The sequence below is a fragment of the Eschrichtius robustus genome, chromosome 2 (genome assembly GCF_028021215.1).
Source record: "Eschrichtius robustus isolate mEscRob2 chromosome 2, mEscRob2.pri, whole genome shotgun sequence".
Taxonomy (NCBI): Eukaryota; Metazoa; Chordata; class Mammalia; order Artiodactyla; family Eschrichtiidae; genus Eschrichtius; species Eschrichtius robustus.
The window spans coordinates 60112272-60138527 of NC_090825.1; the positions used below are offsets into that span (position 1 = coordinate 60112272).

General features: G+C 39.1%; 1 protein-coding gene across 1 annotated transcript in view; it reads left to right on the top strand.

Moving 5' to 3' along the window:
* Positions 1-26256, top strand: part of IQGAP2 (IQ motif containing GTPase activating protein 2) — a 289746-nt gene that overhangs the window by 256764 nt on the left and 6726 nt on the right. Inside the window, exons 29-33 of the mRNA XM_068535530.1 lie at positions 10798-10900; positions 11429-11570; positions 20924-21011; positions 22920-23132; positions 24935-25095. Coding sequence (XP_068391631.1) covers positions 10798-10900; positions 11429-11570; positions 20924-21011; positions 22920-23132; positions 24935-25095 — 707 coding nt within the window. The remainder of the gene's footprint in view (positions 1-10797; positions 10901-11428; positions 11571-20923; positions 21012-22919; positions 23133-24934; positions 25096-26256) is intronic.

A 26256-nucleotide genomic window follows, 5' to 3' on the forward strand; every position in this document is an offset into this window, starting at 1 on the left:
CAACTAGAAATCCACATGCCAAGAATGAAGTTGGACCCTTTCCTTTCACCCTATACAAAAATGAACTCGAAATGGATCAGAGACCTAAATATAAGAGCTAAAACTATAAAACTCTTAGAAGAAAACATAGGAGTAGATCTTTGTGACCTTGGATTAGGCAGTGGTTTCTTAGATATGACACCAAATGTACAAGCCACAAAAGAAAAAAAAAACCAAAACAAAAAAACAGATAAATTGGACCTCCTCAAAGTTGGAAACTTTTGTGCTGTAAACATTGCCATCAAGAAAAGACAACCAGAGGGGGAGGAGAGAAGATGGCGGAAGAGTAAGACGCGGAGATCACCTTCCTTCCCACAGATACAGTAGAAACACATCTACACGTGGAACTGCTCCTACAGAACACCTACTGAACGCTGGCAGAAAACGTCAGACCTCCCAAAAGGCAAGAAACTCCCCCCGTACTTGGGTAGGGCAAAAGAAAAAAGAAATAACAGAGACAAAAGAATAGGGACAGCACCTGCACCAGTGGGAGGGAGCTGTGAAGGAGGAAAGATTTCCACGCACTAGGAAGCCCCTTCGTGGGCAGAGACTGCGGGTGGCAGAGGGGGGAAGCTTTGGAGCCACGGAGGAGAGCGCAGCCACAGGGGTGCGGAGGGCAAAGCGGAGAGATTCCCGCACGGAGGATCAGTGCCGAGCAGCACTCACCAGCCCGAGAGGCTTGTCTGCTCAGCCGCCAGGGCGGGCGGGGCTGGGAGCTGAGGCTCGGGCTTCGGTCGGATCGCAGGGAGAGGACTGGGGTTGGCGGCGTGAACACAGCCTGAAGGGCTAAGTGCACCACAGCTAGCCCGGAAGGGAGTCCGGGAAAAAGTCTGCAGCTGCCGAACAGGCAAGAGACTTTTTCTTCCCTCTTTGTTTCCTGGTGCGCGAGGAGAGGGGATTCAGAGCGCCGCCTAAACGAACTTCAGAGACTGGCGCGAGCCGCGGCTATCAGCGCGGATCCCACAGCAACAGGGGCGCAGAGGAAAAAACGGAGAGATTCCCGCACAGAGGCTCGGCGCCGAGCAGCACTCAGCAGCCCGAGAGGCTTGTCTGCTCACCCACCGGGGCGGGCGGGGCTGGGAGCTGAGGCTCAGCTTGGGTCGGATCTCAGGGAGAGGACTGGGGTTGGCGGCGTGAACACAGCCTGAAGGGATTAGCGCACCACAGCTGGCTGGGAGGGAGACCGGGAAAAAGTCTGCAGCTGCTGAAGAGGCAAGAGACTTTTTCTTGCCTCTTTGTTTCACGGCGCGCAAGGAGAGGGGATTCAGAGCGCCGCCTAAACGAACTCCAGAGACGGGCGCGAGCCGCGGATACAGCGCGGACCCCAGAGACGGGCGTGAGACGCTGGGGCTGCTGCTGCCGCCTCCAAAAATCCTGTGTGCGAGCACAGGTCACTCTCCACACCGCCCCTCCCGGGAGCCGGTGCAGCCCGCCACTGCCAGGGTCCCGTGATCCAGGGACAACTTCCCCGGGAGAACGCACTGCGCGCCTCAGGCTGGTGCAACGTCACGCCGGCCTCTGACGCCGCAGGCTCGCCCCGCCTCCTCTGTACCCCTCCCTCCCCGCGGCCTGGGTGAGCCAGAGCCCCTGAAGCAGCTGCTCCTTTAACCCCGTCCTGTCTGGGCGGGGAACAGATGCCCTCAGGCGACCTACACGCAGAGGCGGGTCCAAATCCAAAGCTGATCTCCAGGAGCTGTGCGAACAGAGAAGAGAAGGGGAAATCTCTCCCAGCAGCCTCAGAAGCAGCGGATTAAAACTCCACAAACAACTTGATGTGTCTGCATCTGTTGAATACCTGAATAGACAACGAATCATCCCAAATTCAGGAGGTGGACTTTGGGAGCAGGATATATTAATTTTTCCCCTTTTCCTTTTTTTGTGAGTGTATATGTATATGCTTCTGGGTGAGATTTTGTCTGTATAGCTTTGTTTTACAATAGCTTTATTTTACTTCACTATATTATAGCCTCTTTCTTTCTTTCTTTCTATTTTTTCTCCCTTTTATTCTGAGCCGTGTGGACGAAAGGCTCTTGGTGCTCCAGCCAGGCATCAGGGCCGTACCTCTGAGGTGGGAGAGCCAACTTCAGGACACTGGTCCACAAGAGACCCCCCAGCTCCACGTAATACCAAACGGCAAAAATCTCTCAGAGATCTCCATCTCAACATCAAGACCCAGCATCACTCAATGACCAGCAAGCTACAGTGCTGAACACCCTATGCCAAACAACTAGCAAGACAGGAACACAGCCCCATCCATTAGCAGAGAGGCTGCCTAAAATCATAATAAGGCCACAGACACCCCAAAATACACCACCAGACGTGGACGTGCCCACCAGAAAGACAAGATCCAGCCTCATCCACCAGAACTCAGGCACTAGTTCCCTCCACCAGGAAGCCTACACAACCCACTGAACCAACCTTAGCCACTGGGGACAGATACCAAAAACAACGGGAACTACGAACCTGCAGCCTGTGAAAAGGAGACCCCAAACACAGTAAGATAAGCAAAATGAGACGACAGAAAAACACACAGCAGATGAAGGAGCAGGGTCAAAACACACCAGACTTAACAAATGAAGAGGAAATAGGTAGTCTACCTGAAAAAGAATTCAGAATAATGATAGTAAGGATGATCCAAAATCTTGGCAATAGAATAGACAAAATGCAAGAAACATTTAACAAGGACGTAGAAGAACTAAAGAGGAACCAAGCAATGATGAAAAACACAATAAATGAAATTAAAAATACTCTAGATGGGATCAATAGCAGAATAACTGAGGCAGAAGAAAGGATAAGTGACCTGGAAGATAAAATGGTGGAAATAACTACTGCAGAGCAGGATAAAGAAAAAAGAATGAAAAGAACTGAGGACAGTCTCAGAGACCTCTGGGACAACGTTAAACGCACCAACATTCGAATTATAGGGGTCCCAGAAGAAGAAGAGAAAAAGAAAGGGACTGAGAAAATATTTGAAGAGATTAGAGTTGAAAACTTCCCTAATATGGGAAAGGAAATAGTTAATCAAGTCCTGGAAGCACAGAGAGTCCCATACAGGATAAACCCAAGGAGAAACACGCCAAGACACATATTAATCAAACTGTCAAAAATTAAATATAAGGAAAACATATTAAAGGCAGCAAGGGAAAAACAACAAATAACACACAAGGGAATCCCCATAAGGTTAACATCTGATCTTTCAGCAGAAACTCTGCAAGCCAGAAGGGAGTGGCAGGATATACTTAAAGTGATGAAGGAGAAAAACCTACAACCAAGATTACTCTACCCAGCAAGGATCTCATTCAGATGTGATGGAGAAATTAAAACCTTTACAGACAAGCAAAAGCTGAGAGAGTTCAGCACCACCAAACCAGCTTTACAACAAATGCTAAAGGAACTTCTCTAGGCAAGAAACACAAGAGAAGGAAAACACCTACAATAACAAACCCAAAACATTTAAGAAAATGGGAATAGGAACATACATATCGATAATTACCTTGAATGTAAATGGATTAAATGCTCCCACCAAAAGACACAGGCTGGCTGAATGGATACAAAAACAAGACCCATATATATGCTGTCTACAAGAGACCCACTTCAGACCTAGAGACACATACAGACTGAAAGTGAGGGGATGGAAAAGGATATTCCATGCAAATGGAAATCAAAAGAAAGCTGGAGTAGCAATTCTCATATCAGACAGAATAGACTTTAAAATAAAGACTATTACAAGAGACAAAGAAGGGCACTATATAATGATCAAGGGATCGATCCAAGAGGAAGGTATAACAATTGTAAATATTTATGCACCCAACATAGGAGCACCTCAATACATAAGGCAAATACTAACAGCCATAAAAGGGGAAATCGACAGCAACACAATCATAGTAGGGGACTTTAACACCCCACTTTCACCAATGGACAGATCATCCAAAATGAAAATAAATAAGGAAACACAAGCTTTAAATGATACATTAAACAAGATGGGCTTAATTGATATTTATAGGACATTCCACCCAAAAACAACAGAATACACATTTTTCTCAAGTGCTCATGGAACATTCTCCAGGATAGATCATATCTTGGGTCACAAATCAAGCCTTGGTAAATTTAAGAAAATTGATATCGTATCAAGTATCTTTTCCGACCACAATGCTATGAGACTAGATATCAATTACAGGAAAAGATCTGTAAAAAATACGAACACATGGAGGCTACACAATACACTACTTAATAACGAAGTGATCACTGAAGAAATCAAAGGGGAAATCAAAAAATACCTAGAAACAAATGACAATGGAGACACGACGACCCAAAACCTATGGGACGCAGCAAAAGCAGTGCTAAGAGGGAAGTTTATAGCAATACAAGCCTACCTCAAGAAACAGGAAACATCTCGAATAAACAACCTAACCTTGCACCTAAAGCAATTAGAGAAAGAAGAACAAAAAACCCCAAAGCCAGCAGAAGGAAAGAAATCATAAAGATTAGGTCAGAAATAAATGAAAAAGAAATGAAGGAAACAGTAGCAAAAATCAATGAAACTAAAAGCTGGTTCTTTGAGAAGATAAACAAAACTGATAAACCATTAGCCAGACTCATCAAGAGAAAAAGGGAGAAGACTCAAATCAATAGAATTAGAAATGAAAAAGGAGAAGTAACCACTGACACTGCAGAAATACAAAAGATCATGAGAGATTACTACAAGCAACTCTATGCCAATAAAATGGACAACCTGGAAGAAATGGACAGATTCTTAGAAACGCACAAACTGCCGAGACTGAACCAGGAAGAAATAGAAAATATGAACAGACCAATCACAGGCACTGAAATTGAAACTGTGATTAAAAACCTTCCAACAAACAAAAGCCCAGGACCAGATGGCTTCACAGGCGAATTCTATCAAAGATTTAGAGAAGAGCTAACACCTATCCTTCTCAAACTCTTCCAAAATATTGCAGAGGGAGGAACACTCCCAAACTCATTCTACGAGGCCACCATCACCCTGATACCAAAACCAGACAAAGATGTCACAAAGAAAGAAAACTACAGGCCAATATCACTGATGAACATAGATGCAAAACTCCTCAACAAAATACTAGCAAACAGAATCCAACAGCACATTAAAAGGATCATACACCATGATCAAGTGGGGTTTATCCCAGGAATGCAAGGATTCTTCAACATACGCAAATCAATCAATGTGATACACCATATTAACAAATTGAAGGAGAAAAACCATATGATCATCTCAATAGATGCAGAGAAAGCTTTCGACCAAATTCAACACCCATTTATGATAAAAGCCCTGCAGAAAGTAGGCATAGAGGGAACTTTCCTCAACATAATAAAGGCCATATATGACAAACCCACAGCCAACATTGTCCTCAATGGTGAAAAACTGAAACCATTTCCACTAAGATCAGGAACAAGACAAGGTTGCCCACTCTCACCACTATTATTCAACATAGTTTTGGAAGTGTTAGCCACAGCCATCAGAGAAGACAAAGAAATAAAAGGAATCCAAATCGGAAAAGAAGAAGTAAAGCTGTCACTATTTGCAGATGACATGATACTATACATAGAGAATCCTAAAGATGCTACCAGAAAACTCCTAGAGCTAATCAATGAATTTGGTAAAGTAGCAGGATACAAAATTAATGCACAGAAATCTCTTGCATTTCTATACACTAATGACGAAAAATCTGAAAGTGAAATTAAGAAAACCCTCCCGTTTACCATTGCAACAAAAAGAATAAAATATCTAGGAATAAACCTACCTAAGGAGACAAAAGAGCTGTATGCAGAAAATTATAAGACACTGATGAAAGAAATTAAAGATGATACAAATAGATGGAGAGATATACCATGTTCCTGGATTGGAAGAATCAACATTGTGAAAATGACTCTACTACCCAAAGCAATCTACAGATTCAATGCAATCCCTATCAAACTACCACTGGCATTTTTCACAGAACTAGAACAAAAAATTTCACAATTTGTATGGAAACACAAAAGACCCCGAATAGCCAAAGCAATCTTGAGAACGAAAAATGGAGCTGAGGGAATCAGGCTCCCTGACTTCAGACTATATTACAAAGCTTCAGTAATCAAGACAGTTTGGTACTGGCACAAAAACAGAAATATAGATCAATGGAACAGGATAGAAAGCCCAGAGATAAACCCACACACATATGGTCACCTTATCTTTGATAAAGGAGGCAAGCATATACAGTGGAGAAAAGACAGCCTCTTCAATAAGTGGTGCTGGGAAAATTGGACAGGTACATGTAAAAGTATGAAATTAGAACACTCCCTGACACCATGCACAAAAATAAACTCAAAATGGATTAAAGACCTAAGTGTAAGGGCAGACACTATCAAACTCTTAGAGGAAAACATAGGCAGAACACTCTATGACATACATCACAGCAAGATTCTTTTTGACCCAGCTCCCAGAGAAATGGACATAAGAACACAAATAAACAAATGGGACCTAATGAAACTTAAAAGCTTTTGCACAGCAAAGGAAACCATAAACAAGACCAAAAGACAACCATCAGGATGGGAGAAAATATTTGCAAATGAAGCAACTGACAAAGGATTAATCTCCAAGATTTACAAGCAGCTCATGCAGCTCAATAACAAAAAAACCAACAACCCAATCCAAAAATGGGCAGAAGACCTAAATAGACATTTCTCCAAAGAAGATATACAGATGGCCTACAGACACATGAAAGAATGCTCAACATCATTAATCATTAGAGAAATGCAAATCAAAACTACAATGAGATATCATCTCACACCGGTCAGAATGGCCATCATCAAAAAATCTAGAAACAATAAATGCTGGAGAGGGTGTGGAGGAAAGGGAACACTCTTGCACTGTTGGTGGGAATGTAAATTGATACAGCCACTATGGAGAACAGTATGGAGGTTCCTTAAAAAACTACAAATAGAACTACCATACGACCCAGCAATGCCACTACTGGGCATATACCCTGAGAAAACCATAGGTCAAAAAGAGTCATGTACCAAAATGTTCATTGCAGCTCTATTTATAATAGCCAGGACATGGAAGCAACCTAAATGTCCATCGACAGATGAATGGATAAAGAAGATGTGGCACATATATACAATGGAATATTACTCAGCCATAAAAAGAAATGAAATGGAGGTATTTGTAATGAGGTGTATGGAGTTAGAGTCTGTCATACAGAGTGAAGTAAGTCAGAAAGAGAAGAACAAATACAGTATGCTAACACATATATACAGAATCTAAGGAAAAAAAAAAAAAAGGCCATGAAGAACCTAGTGGCAAGACGGGAATAAAGACACAGACCTACTAGAGAATGGACTTGAGGATATGGGGAGGGGGTGGGGTGAGATGTGACAGGGTAAGAGAGTGTCATGGACATATATACACTACCAAATGTAAAATAGATAACTAGTGGGAAGCAGCCGCATAGCACAGGGAGATCAGCTCGGTGCTTTGTGACCACCTAGAGGGGTGGGATGGGGAGGGTGGGAGGGAGGGAGATGCAAGAGGGAAGAGAAATGGGAACATATTGTATATGTATAACTGATTCACTTTGTTATAAAGCAGAAGCTAACACACCATTGTAAGGCAATTATACTTCAATAAAGATGTTAAAAAAAAAAAAAAGAAAAGACAACCAAGGGAATGAGAGAAAATAATTGCAGATAATGTATCTGTTAAAGGACTTGGATCCAGAATACATAAAGAAAACCTACAACTCCATGATGAGATAAATAATCCGATTTAAAAATGGACAACTGTACATCAAATGACACAATGAACACAGTGAAAAGGCAACCTACAGAATGGAAGATATATTTGCAAATCATATACTGTGTCTGATAAAGGGTTAATATCCAGAATATGTAAAGAATTCTCACAACTTGACAACAACAAAAAACAGCCCAATTTTAAAATGAGCTACAGACCTGAAAAGACATTTCTCCAAAGAAGATATAGAAATGGCTGACAAGCACATGAAAAGATGCTCAACATCACTAATGACTAGGGAAATCCAAATCAAAACCACAATGATTTTGCCTCGTTGTATAATAGAGACAGCCTATAAATCTATCATTTGGTTTGGAAAAAGAAAAAAATAAAAACACGAGATACCACCTTACACCCATTATGGCGGCTACTATAAAAACAAAAACAAAAACCAGAAAATGTGTTAGCTAAGATATAGAGAAGTTAGAACCCTTTTATACTATTAGTGGGAACGTTAAATGGTACAGCTGCTATGGAAAACAGTATGATAGTTTCTCAAAAAAATTAAAAACAGATTCAGTTCTGGGTATATACTCAATAAAAAGCAGAGTCAAAGAGACATTTGTACCCTCCTGTTCATTGCAGCATTCATTGTACAGTAGCCGAAAGGTGGAAATAACCAAGTGTCCCTCGACAGATGAATGGATAAAGAAAATGTGGTACAGACATACAATGGAATATTATTCAGCCTTAAACAGGAAGGAAATTCTGATATGCTACAACATGGCTGATCCTTGAGGATCTTATGCCAAGTGAAATAAACCAGATGCAGAAAGACAAATACTATATGATTCCACTTATATGAGGTACCCAGAGTAGTCAGATTCAGAGAGCAGAAAGTACAATGATGGAATGAGGAGTTGTTGCAGAATGGATACAGAGTTTTAGTTTTGCCAAATGGAAGAGTTATATAGATTGGTTGCACAATAATGTTAATGTACTTAACACTACTGAACTATACACTTAAAAATGGTTAAGGTGGTAGATTTTATGATGTGTATTTTACTACAATTAAAAATAAAAACATAAAAATAAAATTTTTAAATGGGCAAGCGATCTGAATAGAGATTTCTCCAAGGAAAATATACAATAGCCAATAAGCACATGAAAAGATGCTCATCATTATTAGTCATCAGGGAATGCAAATCAAAACCAAAATGAGATAACTTCACGCCCACTAGGATAGCTAGAATTAAAAAGTCAGGTAATAATAAATGTTGGCAAGGATGTAGAATGACTGAAACTCTCATATACTGCTGGTGGAGATGCAAAATGATCCAGCCACTTAGGAAATCAGTTTGGCAATTCCTAAATGTTAAACAGAGTTACTATGTGATGAAGCAATTCCTAGGTATGGGCTCAAGAAAAATGAAAACAGGTGCACACAAAAACTAGTCCATGAATGTTCACAGCAGCATATTCATAATAGCCAAAAACTGGAAACAAATGTCCATCAAAAGATGAATGAATGAAGCATGATATATCCATATAATGGAACATTTTTTCGGGGATGAAGAGGAACAAATGCATGCTACAACATGCATGGACCTTGAAACCATCATGCTCAGTGAGAGAAGTCAGTCACAAAAGGACACACATTGTATGAGTCCACTCATGTGAAGCATCCAGAACAGCTAAATCTATAGAGACAGAAAGTACATTAATGGTTTCCAGGAGGAAGGGGTAATATGGGAAGTGACTGCTAATGGGTACACAGTTTCTTTTAAGGTGATGAAAATATTCTGAAATTAGATAGTGGTGATGGTTGCACAAGTCTTTGAATATACTAAAAACCATCGTTATCATAGGTTTTAAATGCGGGGATTTGATGGTGTGTTAATTGTATCTCAATAAAGCTGTTGAGAAAAAAGAGATTAAAAATGGAAAAGACTAATTTTATTATATGATTCAGTGTTTTGTAAGATAGTTACTCAAAACAACTAAAGTTAGATTTCCCATCACCAGGGATACCGGTCCCACACTTTGGAAACATTGTTTTAATTTAACTCTAAATGAAAACAAGAGCAGCTGTGTTTTCATAGCTGTGCCCCCAGAGTTACTTACTATGTTTCCTCTAAGACCTGGCAAACACCCAGCAGTGTTCCCCTTAATCCATTTTTGGAATTCTGAAAGGAAGAACCAGCTGGTACATCTAGGTCTCAGGCCAAGGAATCATATGGGCATTTCTGCCATCCCTACCCATGAAAGATCTTCAATGCCAGACAGATTAAAATAGCTAATAGTGGTGATTTGAAAAAATATATAGTGTTTGATTACCGAGTAATTTTTCTCTTAAGAGATATGGAAATGCCCTTACAGTTTGCTACCATATTAGCCAAGAGACTTCTGTGTTGTTTTAGACTCTTTCCCCAACTTTGACTTTTTTTTCCTCTTTTTTATTGATGTGTCGTTGATTTACAATGCTGTGTTAGTTTCAGGTGTACAGAAAAGTGATTCAGACTACTATATATGTAGTCTTTCAGATTCTTTTCCCTTATAGGTTATTACAAAATACTGAGTATAGTTCCCTGTGCTGTACAGTAGGTCCTTGTTGGTTATCTATTTTATATATAGTAGTGTGTGTATGTTAATCCCAAACTCCTAATTTATCCCTCAACTTTGACTTTTGTATAAACATGGAGGGAGCACAGGGTTTAGGTGGAAGAATGCTGCCTCTTAGCAGATCTTGCAAGATCTTGCTGAAAGAGTGTTTATGAACACCTTTCACAAAACTACAGTTTCTCGATGAAGAGTGGGCACTTGCCTCTAAGGTAAAATGCAAGCTGTGTCTCTCTGTGGTCTCTAATTTTAATAAATGTCAGACTTGTATTTAAGATTCAAACAATATCAGAAGAAAGTTATCATGAAAAACTGGGAAGGGAACTATGTAAATATGGTAGCCATTGAGAATTGACTTTTATTTTTGTGTATGTGTTGCTTTCTATATAAAGCTCCTGTTGGAACACCAGGATGCGATTGCCCCTGAAAAAAATGACTTACTGAATGAACTATTGGAATTGCTGGGAGAGGTACCTAATGTGGAATCTTTTCTTGGTAAGGGCTTCTTCCCTCTGGTTTGTATTTGATTGGTTGGTTGGATGGTTGGTTGGTTTTCCTATCCTAGATCAAAAAATCTTTTTAATTTAACACTTAAGTTTATTTAAAGGATAACTACAGTAGCCCCTTCCTACATGAAGGATTCTGTAATTCTTAGTGTGCTAGATTATCAAACAATTTGATATTCTTGAAGCTCTAGATACATCAAAAAGGATTTGTCAACCATAAAGAAAGAAAAAGAGTGAAATTTATTAGACGTTCCTTGCTATGTTCTCCAATGGTGTCTTTTATTAACAGTTCTCTCTTTTAGTAATTTTTTTCAAATTTTGAATATTGATGTCCCATGGTATTTTAATGTTTAATTCAGAGATTTTTTTAAAGTGTATTGGAATGTGTTTTCTTCTGAGGACCATGATCTCCTGTTCAAGTACCGAGCCCATGTTTCCTACAGAACCTTTATCTTACGTTGTTGATGCCACTGTCACAATCAGTGAATTGGAAAAATAACAATATTTTATTCTACAGGGGAAGGAGCTGTTGACCCCAGTGACCCTGACAAGGTAAACACACTAAATCAACTTGCAAAGACTGAGATTTCCCTTTTCCTGACCAGCAAGTACGACATAGGGGATGGTGAAGCTGTAGATGGCCAAAGCCTCATGATCAAGTAAGTTTGGGGCTTAAAGAGCACATGTCTCCAATTATGCATCTTAAACCATGCAAATTCAAATTAGGCTAATTCCTCAAATAATCCATTTAAAAATATCTAAATATTGAAATACATTATGTTTATCCATCAAACATCTAACCAAAGAATAGTAGACTCTTTATAATTTAAGAGGGAACTAAATATCATGATACTTTCTTAAAGCCTATCTTGTTTTTTAGTTTTCCTTGTAGTAATTTGATTCCTTTCCTTTAAGAAATGATTAACTCAGCTGGTGAAAGGCCTCAGGTAGCTGAAAGGAAATGTCTGTTTCAGTGGTCAAAAGAATAGTCAAGGAAATACCTTGAACCTAATTTATTTTCTGGTATAAAATGTTAATGTAAAAGGCACACACGATAAGACATAATACTATTATCTGATTTATTAGACACCTTGCCTATTAAACTAAGCCTGGATATCTTGACCAACTTTGACTTTATTTATACCCAATTTCTTGTCCTCAGAGATTCAAACGAAGCTTTCACACTCTTAATTAATACTGTACTTTTTCCGTCAAGGCCTCGTGGACATTCCACGTCAGTCCTTTACATACAGGGTAAGAAAGAATGATCCATCACCATAAATCGAAACGCCATAAACCAAAGCCAGATGCTCACCAAACAATACAGTTTTGAAGAACTAATATAACCAAAAGGATTCGTATTAGCACATCAGAACAGTTGTACGTTGGGGTGAGGTGGAGAATGGAAGTGGGAAATGGGGAGAAAAGGAAATAAATAAGTATTTAAATAATACGTCACACATGACTTCCAAGGTACAGGCCCTGAATTCTGAGGTTGTTTTCATTTGCGACAGGAGCTTTCTGTTCTGCCACTGACACGCTTTGGACAGTACTCGCTTCTAGTTGATTCTTTCCAGATATTCAATCCCATGAAAATGGCAAAAAAAAGAAAAAAAAAAAAAAACTTAGTGTGCTATGTTGCAATATGTACATATGTGCTTCTTCTGCTAGGCTTGTTTATTTTGTGCTCTGATCATCTTTAAGGATCTGTTTGTTCACGTAGCCGAATATTTGAGTATCTACTCTGTGTCCATGGCACTGGGCTTGAGGCTGAGGACACAGCGGTGAGCAAGCCGTTAAGGGTCCCTGCCTTCTGGGGGTCTGCAGTCTGATGGAGAACACAGCTCACCTGAGGGACCCAGGACAAGCTGCAGGACTCCTACACAAACTTGGCATCATAAAGAGTTGAGGGCAGTTCCTTTAAACTACTGATGATGAAGTCAGATTGAACTTGCAGAGACAGCTCAGGACAGGGCAACAGAAAAAAGGGGGAAAACTGTGGAAGCTGCTCCCTGGGTTCCTCTGAGGATGTGCCAATTACAAAGGTAACTGGAAATACAGATCCTGTGGTTCCGCCATGCAAATTAAATTAGGCCAGTTATCCTGAGATCTCATAAGCTTTGTCCTTTAGAAGTAATAGGAAGAAAGTTTTTCATAATTAATTTTGTCTGTTACTTGAACACCATTTTCTAAATGCAGTCAACTCAAATGAATGCATTAATGAATGAAGATCATGATTTGGGTAGTCTAAAAATATCAAATAGTCTGAACATCGTGTATATTTATACTTATTTCTGAATCTGAGTTTCCATGGTTCTGTGAATTTTTGGAGTGCACATTTCAAAAGCAAAACCATGAAAGTCGGGTGTGTTGGGCAGCAATGCATCTTAGCCAGGAAGGCCTGGTGCATTGTCCTACTTGCCTCAGCCCTTGTGTGGCCCCCTCCCCACTGTGTGCTAGAAAAAAGTACTGTCTACTTCTTTAATCACCATTCCAAGTAGAGCCAGCCAGTGGTTTTATTTATTTATTTACTTACCCTTATATTTTGTAGTAAAATACACACAACATAAACTTTACCAATCTAACCTTTTAAAGTATACAATTCAGTGGCACTTAGTACATCCAGAATGTTGTGCAAGCATCACAACTATCTATTTCCAGAACATTGTTATCACCCCAAAAGTAACCCCATATCCATTAAGCCGTCATTCCCCAATGACCCTGGGGCATCTTTTCAGGCCCTGCTCCCCAGTCCTGGCAATCATTAATCTGCTTTCTGTCTCTATGAACTTGCCTATTCTGGAAATTTCATATAATGGAATCTTACAATATGTGGCCTTTTGTGTCTGGCTTCTCTTATTCAGCATATTTTTGGCTGAATAACATTCCATTGTATGGACATACCACATTTATCATGGACATTTGGGTTGTTGCTACCTTTTGGCTGTAGTGAATAGTACTACTGTAAACATTTATATACATCTTTTTATTTGAACACTGCTTTCAGTTCTTTTGGATATATACCTAGGAGTGGAATTGCTGCATCATATGGTAATTCTGTTTTGAGGAACTGCCAGACCTTTATTCCACAGTGGCTACACCATTTTATATTCCTACCAACAAAGTATGAGAGTTTCAATTTTTCCATAATTCACCAAAATGTATTTTCTGTTTTATTTTGTTGTTATAGCCATCCTAGTGGTATGAAGTAGTATCTCATTGTGGTTTTGATTTGCATTTCCCTAATGATTAATAATGTTTCCCTAATGATTAATAATTAATAATGTTTCCATGTGCTTGTCAGCCTATCTTCTTTGTAGAAATGTCTATTCAAGTCTTTTGCCCATTTTTTAGTTGGATTGTTTGTCTTTTTGTTGCAGAGTTGTAAGAGTTCTTTATATGTTCTGGATGGTAAACCCCTATCAGATATATGATTTGCAAATATTTTCACCCCTTCTGTGGGTTGTCTTTTTATTATTGAAGTATAGTTGATTTACAATGTTGTGTTAATTACTGCTGTACAGCACAGTAATTCAGTTATATATATATACATTCTTCTTTTTAATATATTTTTTCCATTATGGTTTATCATAGGATATTGAATATAGTTCTTTATGCTATACAGTAGGACTTTGTTGTTTATCCATTCTATATATTAAAGCTTATATCTGCTCCCAACCTCCCACTCCATCCCTCCCCAACCCCCGCCCCCGCACCCCCCCAGCAACCACCAGTCTGTTCTCTATGTCTGTGATTCTGTTTCTGTTTCATAGATAGGTTCATTTGTGTCATATTTTAGATTCCAAATATAAGTGATATCATATGGTATTTGTCTTTCTCTTTCTGACTTATGTCATTTAGTATGATAATCTCTAGTTGTATCCATGTTGCTGCAAATGGCATTATTTCAGGGCTGTCTTTTTATTCTCTTGGTAATATCCTTTTCTGTAGAAAAGTTTTTTAACTTAATGAAATGCAGTTTATCTATTTTTTGTTGTTGTTTCTTGTGCTTTTGGTGTCATATATAAGAATTCATTGCTCAATCCAAGATCATGAGGATTTACTCCTGTGTTTTTTTCTAAGTGTTCTATAGTTTCAGCTTTTATATTTAGGTCTGTGATCCCTTTTGAGCTAATTTTTGTGTATGGTGGAAGGTTGGGGTCCAACGTTATTCTTTTGCATGTGGATGCCCAGTTTTCCACCACCATTTCTTAAAGAGACTATTCTTTCTCCATTAGATGGTCTAGACACTCTTGTCAAAAGCCAATCTACCATACATGTATGGTTTTCTAGACTCTAAATTCTATTCCATTGATCTATATGCGTATCCTTATGCTAGTACCACACTGCATTTATCACTGTAGCTTTGTAGTAAGTTTTGAAATTGGGAAGTATGAGTCTTCCAAGTTGTTCTTTTTCAAGATTCTTTTGGCTACTTGGGGTTCCTTGCAATTCCATGTGAACTGTAGGATCAACTTTTCAATTTATATAGAAAAGGCTATTGGGCCAATAGATTCAATAATTTACTGCTTTCATAGGCCTCTGGGGTCTAGAAAGCCTTCCTCTGGGCATACTTCGAGATCCTGCTGTTAGCAGAGCCCTTCACTAAGCAGCCCAGTGGATCATCGTGGATAACGACTTGAAATGAAGACTGACCAAGTAGCCTTCCCCAAAAGTGGAATTTGGGTATTGCCCAAAACAGTCAGTAGAGTTCGCTCCATGATGTTAGGCTAGCCTTACTTCCAAATACATTATACCTTAAGTATATATTTCAAAATCTTGATACTAACAGATAATCATAAAATGTGTCATTGACAAGGAGCTTGGAGACCATCTAGTCTGAGTCTTTATCTCTGAGGTGAGGAAATTAAATTCTAAAATTATGGGAAGCAAGTAGATGGGCACTGACATGCTTTAAATTCATAGGCCATTGATATTCCATTGATAGACGCTTGGAAATACTGATTCGAAAACTCTTATGGGGATGACTTTCTTCCAAGCTAATAAACCAAATTCCTAACTCCAACATAAAATATAATTCTTGAGACTCTTCATTAGAGAACCAAATTTAACTGAAATCAGACAGTGCCTTTCAGAAGTTACTAAGAAGTAGACGGTCATGGAATGCAGAGCTGTTGGGGGTAAAAATAACTGGCTTTTCTCTCTCAAAAAACTATTTTGCCTCCTTGTTAAATAGGTTGTGTTTTTAACTTTCAAAATGCCCTGCTTATTATTAATTACAAAATCACTAGCTTTCCAGTGATGAGTAATTCATCTTCATGCGGGTCCCTGAATAAGGCACTGTTAATCCTTATGCTTGTAAATTTAATTCCATGCTGGTTTCATAATTCTTAATAATTAGATGAGGATGAAGATGATAATAATGCCAAACACCTATGTAGTGCTTACCATGTACCAGGGACTGTCCTATAGATATAGATATGGATATGAATATAGGTAATAACATAACAGCATGTATAATATAACAACATCTGTGGATCATGTAATACTCTCAGCAACTCCAAGAGGTAGAGGTTATTACCTGGGTTTTATGTAAGAGGAAACTAGGCACAGAACAGACAAAAACCCTTTCCTGGTAGTATAGCTAGTAAGTGGGACATAGGTTCAAATCCAGACAGTCTTAAATCTTTCCGGGCCTACACTCTTGATCACAAGGTTTTACAACTTGAGGGCAAGGTCACTGTCCTTTGCACTCTTAGGGATCATAGAATAAACAGTAAGAATGATAGCAGAGCAGTTATTGTATACCTGATGCTGGGGCATTGCTTCCCAGGCCACAGAGAAGGAATGACATAGAGTAAGGGACATGAAGGCACATGGTGGAATAGGAAGAAACATTCTATTTCTGTTTCCCTTCCATATCTTTATGGAATAGGGAGCCTCGGTTTGGGCTATTGCCATTTTGCTAATACTACTAAGCATGGTGGTATTAACAGGACAAACGAACAAAAAAGCCTGGTTGAGGAGTCCTAGGGAGACCTGGGATTACAGCCCCAATCTCACACATTAGCCATTGGACTCTGAGCAAATCACTTCCCCATTTGTTTCCTCATCCATCAAATGGAGAAGAGGGGAGATGATGGGAAAGGGAGGACTCTGGTGAGTAAATGAAGTCACACAGTGACACCTTATAAATTATAAAGAACTGTACAATTGAAAATCTCTCTCGGGCTTCCCTGATGGTGCAGTGGTTAAGAATCCGCCTGCCAATGCAGGGGACGCGGGTTCGAGCCCTGGTCCGGGAAGATCCCACATGCCGTGGAGCAACTAAGCCCGTGCACCACAACTACTGAGCCTGCGCTCTAGAGCCCGCGAGCCACAACTACTGAAGCCCACAAGCCACAACTACTGAAGCCCACACGCCTAGAGCCCGTGCTCTGCAACAAGAGAAGCCACTGCAATGAGAAGCCCACGCGCCACAAAGAAGAGTAGACCCCGCTCGCCGCAACTAGAGAAAGCCCGCACACAGCAATGAAGACTCAATGCAGCTAAAAATAATAAATAAACTAAAAAAAAAGAAAAGAAAAGAAAATCTCTCTCATTATAACTTACGATTCAACTTATAGTATGTGATCCTTTTGGCCTTTATTAAGCTTGCTTTTCTATGAAAGTATGTGTGTAAGTAGAAGGCATTATAGATGGCTTTTATTCATACTTAGCTGCCTGAGTGCTTAAGTTGTCATCTCTTAAGAATTTTTTTCCCATCACATAATTCAGTTTAGGCATCCATCATCCCAGTTGCAAGATTTTCTTGCTTTTAGTCCAAGCTGGCATGAGCAGTAAATGGCTAAGGAGATATTCAAGGTCTGGTGATAAAAGTGTATAATCATGTTATTAGAATTTTAAACAATTGGAAATATTTTTTAGCTTCCACAAACACTAATTCCTTTTCAACCTTGGGCACATTGTAAAGCAGATGGCAGAGGGGGAGGCTCAGGAATGGTCCTGGTCAGAATGTGATAACAGACACCCTTTGAGTGCAATGGCCAAACCTGTGGGACCACACCAGTTTACAAGCACCAGGCGGTCTCATTCATTGACCATGGGATTTGAGCAGAGCTATGATGAAGAAACTCCCTGGTGTATTTCTTTTTTTCTTAACTCTCCTAATTCAGGGAGGGTGGCAGAGTTTGACCAGCCTGTGTTACCTATTATATGAACAGCCATGGGGCCAAAACTTGAACCGGTTGATTTATGCTGGTCAGACCATATCTAGAATATTGTGTTTGCATTAAGGTGGGGAGGGGACATGTCTTAAAGTCATTGGCAAACTGAAATGTGAGCAGGACTGGAAACTCTCTTTAACTCCTATTGTGAAGAGGTTTCAGGAACTGAGGCGTTTCACTTGGAAAAAAGAGAAGAGGGGACGGAGACACAATTCTGGCACTCTCTGCAGGTTGATGAGGGGCTGATGATGACGAAAGGGAATTCGACTTGTTTCCTGCAACTCTAGAAAATAGGATGTGACCTTCTATAACGATTGAACCTCTTGGGTCTTTGCTGACTCATTTGTAAAATCAGGGATTGGACTGTTGCCCAAGGTCCCCCTCGGTGCTGATGTCCTGTGACTCACTGGGTCCAGTGAGTGGACCGTACTGGAAGGCAGGCCTCTCAGAGTGGGCTTCCCATTTAAGAATGGGCTGTTCCAGTGCTGTGCTCGCCAAAAGAGATTTAATGTCAGCCTCGCAGTTACTTTTAAATTTTCTAGAAGACACATTTTTAAAAGAAACAGGTGAAATTAATTCTAATATATTTATTTACCCCAATATATCCAAAATGTTGTCATTTCAATATGGAATCGGTGTAAAAAAATTGTTAATGATACATGGTACATTCCTTTTTTCATACTGAGCCTTCCAAATCTGGTGTGTGTTTTGCCCTTAATGCTTATCTCAGTTTGGACCAGCCATGTCTCAAGTGCCCACTGGCCACCTGCTGACCAGTGGATGCCATCTTGGGCAGCACAGCTTTGGTGACCATGTGAGTGCTGACCACATGTCAGACCCTAGGGAGAGGCTTTACATGCATCTTTCATTCAGTCCTGAGAGATTCCCATTATATAAATGAAAAAAAAAAACAAACCCACCTATAGGGACTTTATAATTTGCACAAGTCCACACACCTAGTAAGCAACAGGAACCCTGATTCGACCTTAGATCTGTCTGACCCAGTGTTCTTAACCATTAGGCGTACCACAGGGCGAGGTACTGAATTCCCTGTCATGAAACTGGATGGTTATTTACATGTAAGATGTCTGGGGTAGAACTTTGGCAGTGGGTTCCAGTGGAGGCCTGACATAAAGTAGAATTTCAAGAGAAAGGCTGTGTGAGCAGTTTGTCCTCCAGCCACTCCTGAACAAATAAACATTCTTTGTCCCTAGCAGGGCATATTTGAGTGCCCTTGGTCATTTTGGTCATCAGATAGCGTCTCTAAAGAGTCGAGCTGGGAGTTTCCTGGAAGCATATATCGTCAGTCATTCCTAGAATATTAGTTCAAATAAGAGACAGTCACTGTATTTACATTTGTTAAAATCACTCAGAGCTTTTATTTTTAACTCGATGTTCCAGCTTAATGCATTTATAATGATGATTGGAGGAGGGAGTTGTGTGGGACAGAAACGATAGATACTTGGCTCTCTAAGCCTCAGGAACAGGGCCGTCTCCCACGTGGCTGTAATGAGCTGTGTGCCCACCTCTGGCTCTTGGGGGAGCATTTCTCTGTGCATTCCCAGACAGCCTGTAAATCCCCAGCAGTGAAGGGTCATGGGCCAGAGGAAATGGTTGTGATCATTCTTCTCATACAGACTTGAAATAAATCAGAAAGGAGAAAAATAATGGTTACAGATGGTTTATTGGATTTTATCCTGTTTGCAAAAATAATATATCTGGAATTCTCTTTGAAAGTTTCCTCTTGTCCTTTGGGAGCAGTCGCCCCAATGCTTCAAAACATGAACGATGTTTTATTTTCATTTTCCAATTTTCATGCCGTGTGAACATTTTCTGCTGTAGTTGAGGAAGAAATTCATCATCCAGTGATACCATGTAATGCCTTGGAAAGAACTGAGGCTCAACGCAATGAGAGTGAAACTTCAGACGTTGGTTAGACCTGTTTGTAATTTAAGGCAACTTCTGTTTATGTACCCCCCCCTTTTTTTTTTTTTGAAGGGACGCGATGTCCAATAATGTTCCCACTTATGTAAAAGGGAGCACACTTGACCATTTGCCTTTTATGTTAAAATCTTTTTACATAGTTCCATAACCTGATCTTTAATTAGTAAAGGGTGGCTGATTACCCTAAAGAACACATATGAAAAAAATAGATGGTTTTAGCACTAACAGAGGGGTTCCAGCTCTTGTGACCGAGCAGCTCTTCAGTTCTCGCCCACCCGATGGGTTCGTCCCGCCCCCAGACCTGAGGCTCCCAAACACCCATCCTCCTGGCTGCTGTGTCATCCAGCAGCCAAAGCCTCCACAGCCCACACAGGACTCGGGCTCCCACTGGCCTTCACAGTGTTTCATAACCTTCTCAGAGCAGGAAAGCTAACAGCTTCTCTGGCTCCTAAAGGCTTATGATGTTTTCAACAGGCTCAGAAGTTTAAATGTTACTAAAGTTAGGAAAGGGGGACCTTTCCTGCACCCTCCACAGTCATGGGCCAAATTATCCTTCCTTCTCGTCAAAAAGTAGTCTCAGTCTAAAAAGAAGAACAGGTACTTAGATAAGGGATCTTATGACATACTTGTGCCCATGATACTGACACTATAATCTGACAACATCAAGCATATAAAACCCAGACTTTTGATTATCAAGCATTCACAAACTTTGGGGAGCCTTAAAGCAGACATGGTGAAGTTCTGTGAGATGGTTTTATTTTAAGGGATTTTCTTTGAGGCTTCATCTCTGTAGGTGTTTGTTCACTCCCTTGAGAGAAGCAGATTTTTGTGCATCAGGACTGCTGTCTGAAAGCCTGTCTCTCCTTTCTGTATTTTGTAAGGACCAAAAAGCTGATCATTGATGTGATCCGGAACCAACCAGGGAGCACACTGTCAGAAATCTTAGAGACACCAGCAAGTACAAAACAGGTAATTGGCCTTAGAGTGTAAAATAATAAGTACCTTTGATATGAGCTGATTTTGTTAACAAACCTTCGTGCCAAATGTTTACTGTTATCTCAGAGAAACTGTATCTGACACGGTTTGGAAGTAAGGAATTAAACCGAGTTCAGCTATATATAAAGTCCATGGAATATCAATGGAATGAAATAGAAAAATGCAGCACTGAATTTATGCTGAATAATTTTGTCCTAGACTAGGAAGATAGTTCTGGGTCTTTCAAAGCCTCTGAATGTTCATTGTAAACTTTGAACAGTGAGTGTAGGAAACAAAGGAAAAGAAGAATGAACCACTTAAAAATGAAGACTGTATTCATTGCAGTGGATGGGCAGATAAGTCACTTAAGAGATCGTTCTGGTTGACAGGATATAGAAAAATACCTTTCATATTTTATGTTTTTGCTAACTTGAAGAAATGAAGAAATGTCCCACACATTAAAACTGTTTTCCAAATGCTTCGGAAGCAAACATCTTGAGTCCGCTAGGTCAGAGCACCATTATCCTGGTGTAAATAACTAAAGTTTATTAAACTTTAATAACAATCTTGCAATAATCTTTTTATCAGCATCCTTGAAAATGCATCATTATTTAGTTCATTCTGAATTAATTTCAATGATATTGCTTTAGTTTCAATAATTGCCACTCCCTAAACAAACGCTAACAAAATTATCTATTTAGTTACTCTTAGCTGGGCTACATGTAATTTCCTGAATCATTCTTAATTTAATTGGTTGCCAAGAAATCATTCTGTCACAGTTTTTAATAAAAGTATATATATATATAATGTCAAGTTATCTGATGTTTGTTAATGTGTGAATATTTTTAAACAAGGTGGGTAGAATATTTTACTGAGTATGAGAATTTTAATTCTTAATGAATATTTTATTTTTCCCCAAATGCAGCTTAGTCACTAAGAGTGCAGACTTCTGAGATCAAGTATAGCTCTGTAACTCCTAGCTCTGTAACTCTAGGCACTTAGAAATATTTCCATGCCTTGATTTCCTCAACTGCAAAAAGGGAATAATAATAATAGTACCCAATTCAGGAATAACTCAGTTAAAACATGTTAAGTGGGTAGAATAATATCTGATACATATTAAGTTCTCAACAATATTGGCTGCTACTGTTACTGTTTACTGCTGACCTGGTTTACTGTTACTGTGTCCATAAAGTTGATCTGTCATTTATATTCTTAGACTTTGTCTACAGTGTCAATCAGTTGTGTGGCACTGTGACATGGGAAGACCACCAGTCTCTTGTTATTACTGGTTTTTTGAACAAACTATCCAAACTGTCTTGATTCATTTATTTACTTATCATTTATTTGGAAACTTATTTTGTGCTAGAATACTCTTAATTTCCTTTGGTTCAAAGAAACCCTGCAGGTTTTTCAGAGTCGGAAGTTGGAGAATGATTCCCTTACCAGAACAAAGCCTTTACAGCTTATGAATCTCTGTAAATATGGCTGATGTTAGAGTTCAGGGTTCTCATGGCCACGTTTTAATGGATAATCTAGTTTTAGTTTCCTCATCTGGACTGTCCTATCCAAAACTGATATCTTTCCATCCAGAGAATTATAAAATATCAGTTATCCCTGATAATATGTCCTTTACTAAGGTAACTTGTCATCTTAGCAATAAAGTAGCTATTTAGAATTTTGCTCAAAGTAGGCCTGCCACCACTGCTACGTTTCTCAGAAAAACAAAGTAATTCCTTCCCAAAGACCTACTTCAAAACCCATGAAGAACGTATTGTAATTCTGTCTCTGGACCTTGGCTCGAGGACCTCTTTCATTTTGATATTAACTTGCCTTGTACAGCTTCTGAATCTGAGATTAGGGCATCAGAGATAAATCAACATCTTGATATTCCCTTTCCAGGAGATAGATCATGCCGCAGACATGGTGAGCCGTGCAGTTTTAGATTCCAGGACTCCCGAAGACATGAAACATAGCCAATCTATGGTTGAAGATGCACAGCTGCCCCTTGAGCAGAAGAAGAGGAAAATCCAGAGGAATCTTCGGACATTGGAACAGACTGGACATGTGTCATCCAAAAATAAATACCAAGACATTCTCAATGAGATTGCCAAGGTTGTTGGAAAGAGTATTCTTTCTCCTTTGCTTAGCAGACATGTGCTAATCATTGGTCACACACATGCTGGGACTCTTGAGGTGACATGAGGAATTCATAGTTATATACATATGGTTGCTGTCCTCCGCAATATTACAGATTTTTTAAGGTTTCAGAGAAGTTGATGACTTTTCATAGAGAATAATCACAACTCCCCCAAGTCATTAGAAGAGTTGAAACACACCAGACATAAATGCTTAGGAAATGTACTAGACAAGTTTCATCTGTTGCTTTAAACAATACCTACTAGTTTTAAAAGTGACACTTTTAGGAGAGTTCTCTCTTGAGTTGTTAGTTGTCATATAACCCAGTTGCCCATGGGACCTGCCACTGAGATGGTACCTCTGTGTCCCTGAGAATTTGCCTCTAAGCAGTTTATCCTGAATGCAGTTCAGACTTCAAAGTTAGTTTCCGTTTTCTCCTCCCGTATTTTGACAGTTGAGAAACTTCCTGAGAAAAGGATATCAAATTAGTGCAAGGAAACATCACAGGAAAAGGCTAGATCTGTTTGCCAAGGATAAGGAAGTATATATTTTGGGTTAAAAAAGAAAAAAAATTCATTCTTTTTATCCAAACATGCAAATTAAAATGGGTCTGGAGGTTAAGGACAGTTACATGATCAGAAAAAAAATAAATTTTCTTAACTTCTGGGAGGGAAATGCACTCAGCTTCATTCTTCCATGGAAAGTTATGGTCAGTTCTGGCAGTAGGCTTATTCCTCCCAGCCTGAGTGACTCAAGGGAAGTAACGTTTTTTTCTATAGCTCTGGGTTGGAAAATATGTCTCTTAGGGAATGTGTAGTAGAGAAATTGATGCTTTTGTCTTGGAAAAAGAAAAAAGCTATCATGAAGGCATCCCCCAAAAGATTCTACTTAATGAAGAATTTTTACTTAAGAAGGATGTGTTTGTCTGTCTTTGGATTCCTAGAGGAATGTTTTTTAACTGTCCACGAAGGAAAAATAATATTAAACAGGCACCATTTTCTTAAATGAAACATTTTTTTAATTTACCAATTAGAATTACAAAAAAAAAAGAATTGTGTGTCTGTAAGTTTAAATATAATGTATCTCTCATAAGCTGTAAGCAGCTTGGTCAACTTTATGTTCTAGGAACCCTATTTAAATCCAAGAAATAGTTATCCATGTTGAATTTTTTCAATCAGTCTTGAGACCCCAGTTGTTTTTGCAAATCTTGAGAAATATTTTTCAGATTAAAAAGTGTATTGTTTTTTTAATTTCTAAAATCGGGGATTCCCTGGCAGTTCAGCAGCTAGGGCTCTGCACTTTCATTGCCGAGGGCCCAGGTTTGATCCCTGGTCGGGAAACTGAGATTCCCACAAGCCGCGTGGGGCGGCCAAAAAAAAAAAAAGAAAATGAATGTAATGATGAAATGTAACCCTTTTCAGGGTAAAGTATTCTTCAAAGTAGAATGTTCAAAATATTCTGAAGAAATTTTCTCCTGCTAAAGTCTTCCTTGTGCCCTTTTAAAAACACTATTTCTCCTTATACAATTAATCTAAAATTGCTTCTCTGCTTTTCCATCAACCTTAGCACCTCTCTTAAAATGAAATACAGACACTCCCAGTTCTAAAGTAAAAAGGGAACATTTTGGTGTTGAGAGTTTAAAATGAGGTGACTAAAATAAACTACAACAGTCACAGATAGTGATTTAGTACTAGATAGTCTTCCTGTTCCAAATGGGCAATATCATAAAGCAAACTCCTGCTTAAATCTCATACCATGGCCTTTCCTTGTTATTTTAGGATATCCGAAATCAAAGAATCCATCGTCAGCTTCGAAAAGCTGAATTGGAAAAACTTCAACAGACCCTGAATGCACTTAACAAGAAGGCAGCATTTTATGAAGAGCAAATTAATTATTATGACACCTACATAAAGACTTGTTTAGACAACTTAAAAAGAAAGTAAGTTGAAATCATATATTCTTTTGTAATGTCTTGATTTATATGGGGTATCCATTCTTTTACAATCCTGGGCTGTCGGGTTGGGTGTGGTAGCAAACTTTTGCTTTATTATATAACCAAAAACTAGAATCTCAATTTTATGATTTGCCACTGTGAGCTAAGAAGTCAGGAGTGAATTTAGAAACATGTTACTTCTCTATTAACGTTGGCATTAAAGTAGTTTACCCTGTTGTGTTTCAAACAAGTAGCTTTAAACACTTGGGGAAGCACTTTCATTATTCCTTCTTTTTTAGTCAAAGGTGTGTTTTAAACACTATTATTTTAAAAAAAAAAAGCTACCTTTGGGGATGTTAACAATAAACAGTTTTTATATACTTGAAAATGTTAGGTAACGCCAGATATTTGCTATTGCACAGCACAGCTTAATGATTTTAAATTACTTACTGGTTCTTAAAAATTATTTACACAAAAGACAAAATTCATCAGTCCTCTATTACCCATTAGCATACATATCATAGGTTTTTTTTGTCACAATATAGCTACTTTTAATGAGTATTCTTTGCTCATAATTATTCTTATCACTAGACTAAGGTCAATACTAATCAAGTTTTAATTACCCATTTAAATACATAATTCAGTATTTTTATGTAACCCTTGTAGTCAAATTGACACTAGGAAATGGTGCTATATGGAAAAATCAATTGCATTAATCATAGATTTGATGAAGGAATATAACCAAATTTAAATCTCATTTATCTGTGCCCCACTAGTTCTGAATTTTAATTCATTTGCTTGCAGCCTGTAAATTACTTTTATGCTATTCCTGGGAGGAAAAAAGCTGGTAAAGCTGATATTTAGTAGAAATAAGCTTGTCAGGGGCTTTCTTTACGTATTTATTGCAACTACGACAAGGCATTTTACAACATCTGCAGTCAGGTGAGCTAGATTGGGATTCTCTCTTACATTGTGTGATCTTGAACCAGTCCAGTGATCTCTGAAGCCTCAATTTTCTCATCTTTAAGAGGGAATTGGGAGTACCAGCCTTACAAGTGTTGTTGTGAGAGCTAAATGAAATGACACAGAAGAAAGGAATTTACTTCAGAATACTATGGCAAGGTTAATTTTGTAAATGTGAGGCAGTATTTAGAAAGCACTAGAAAA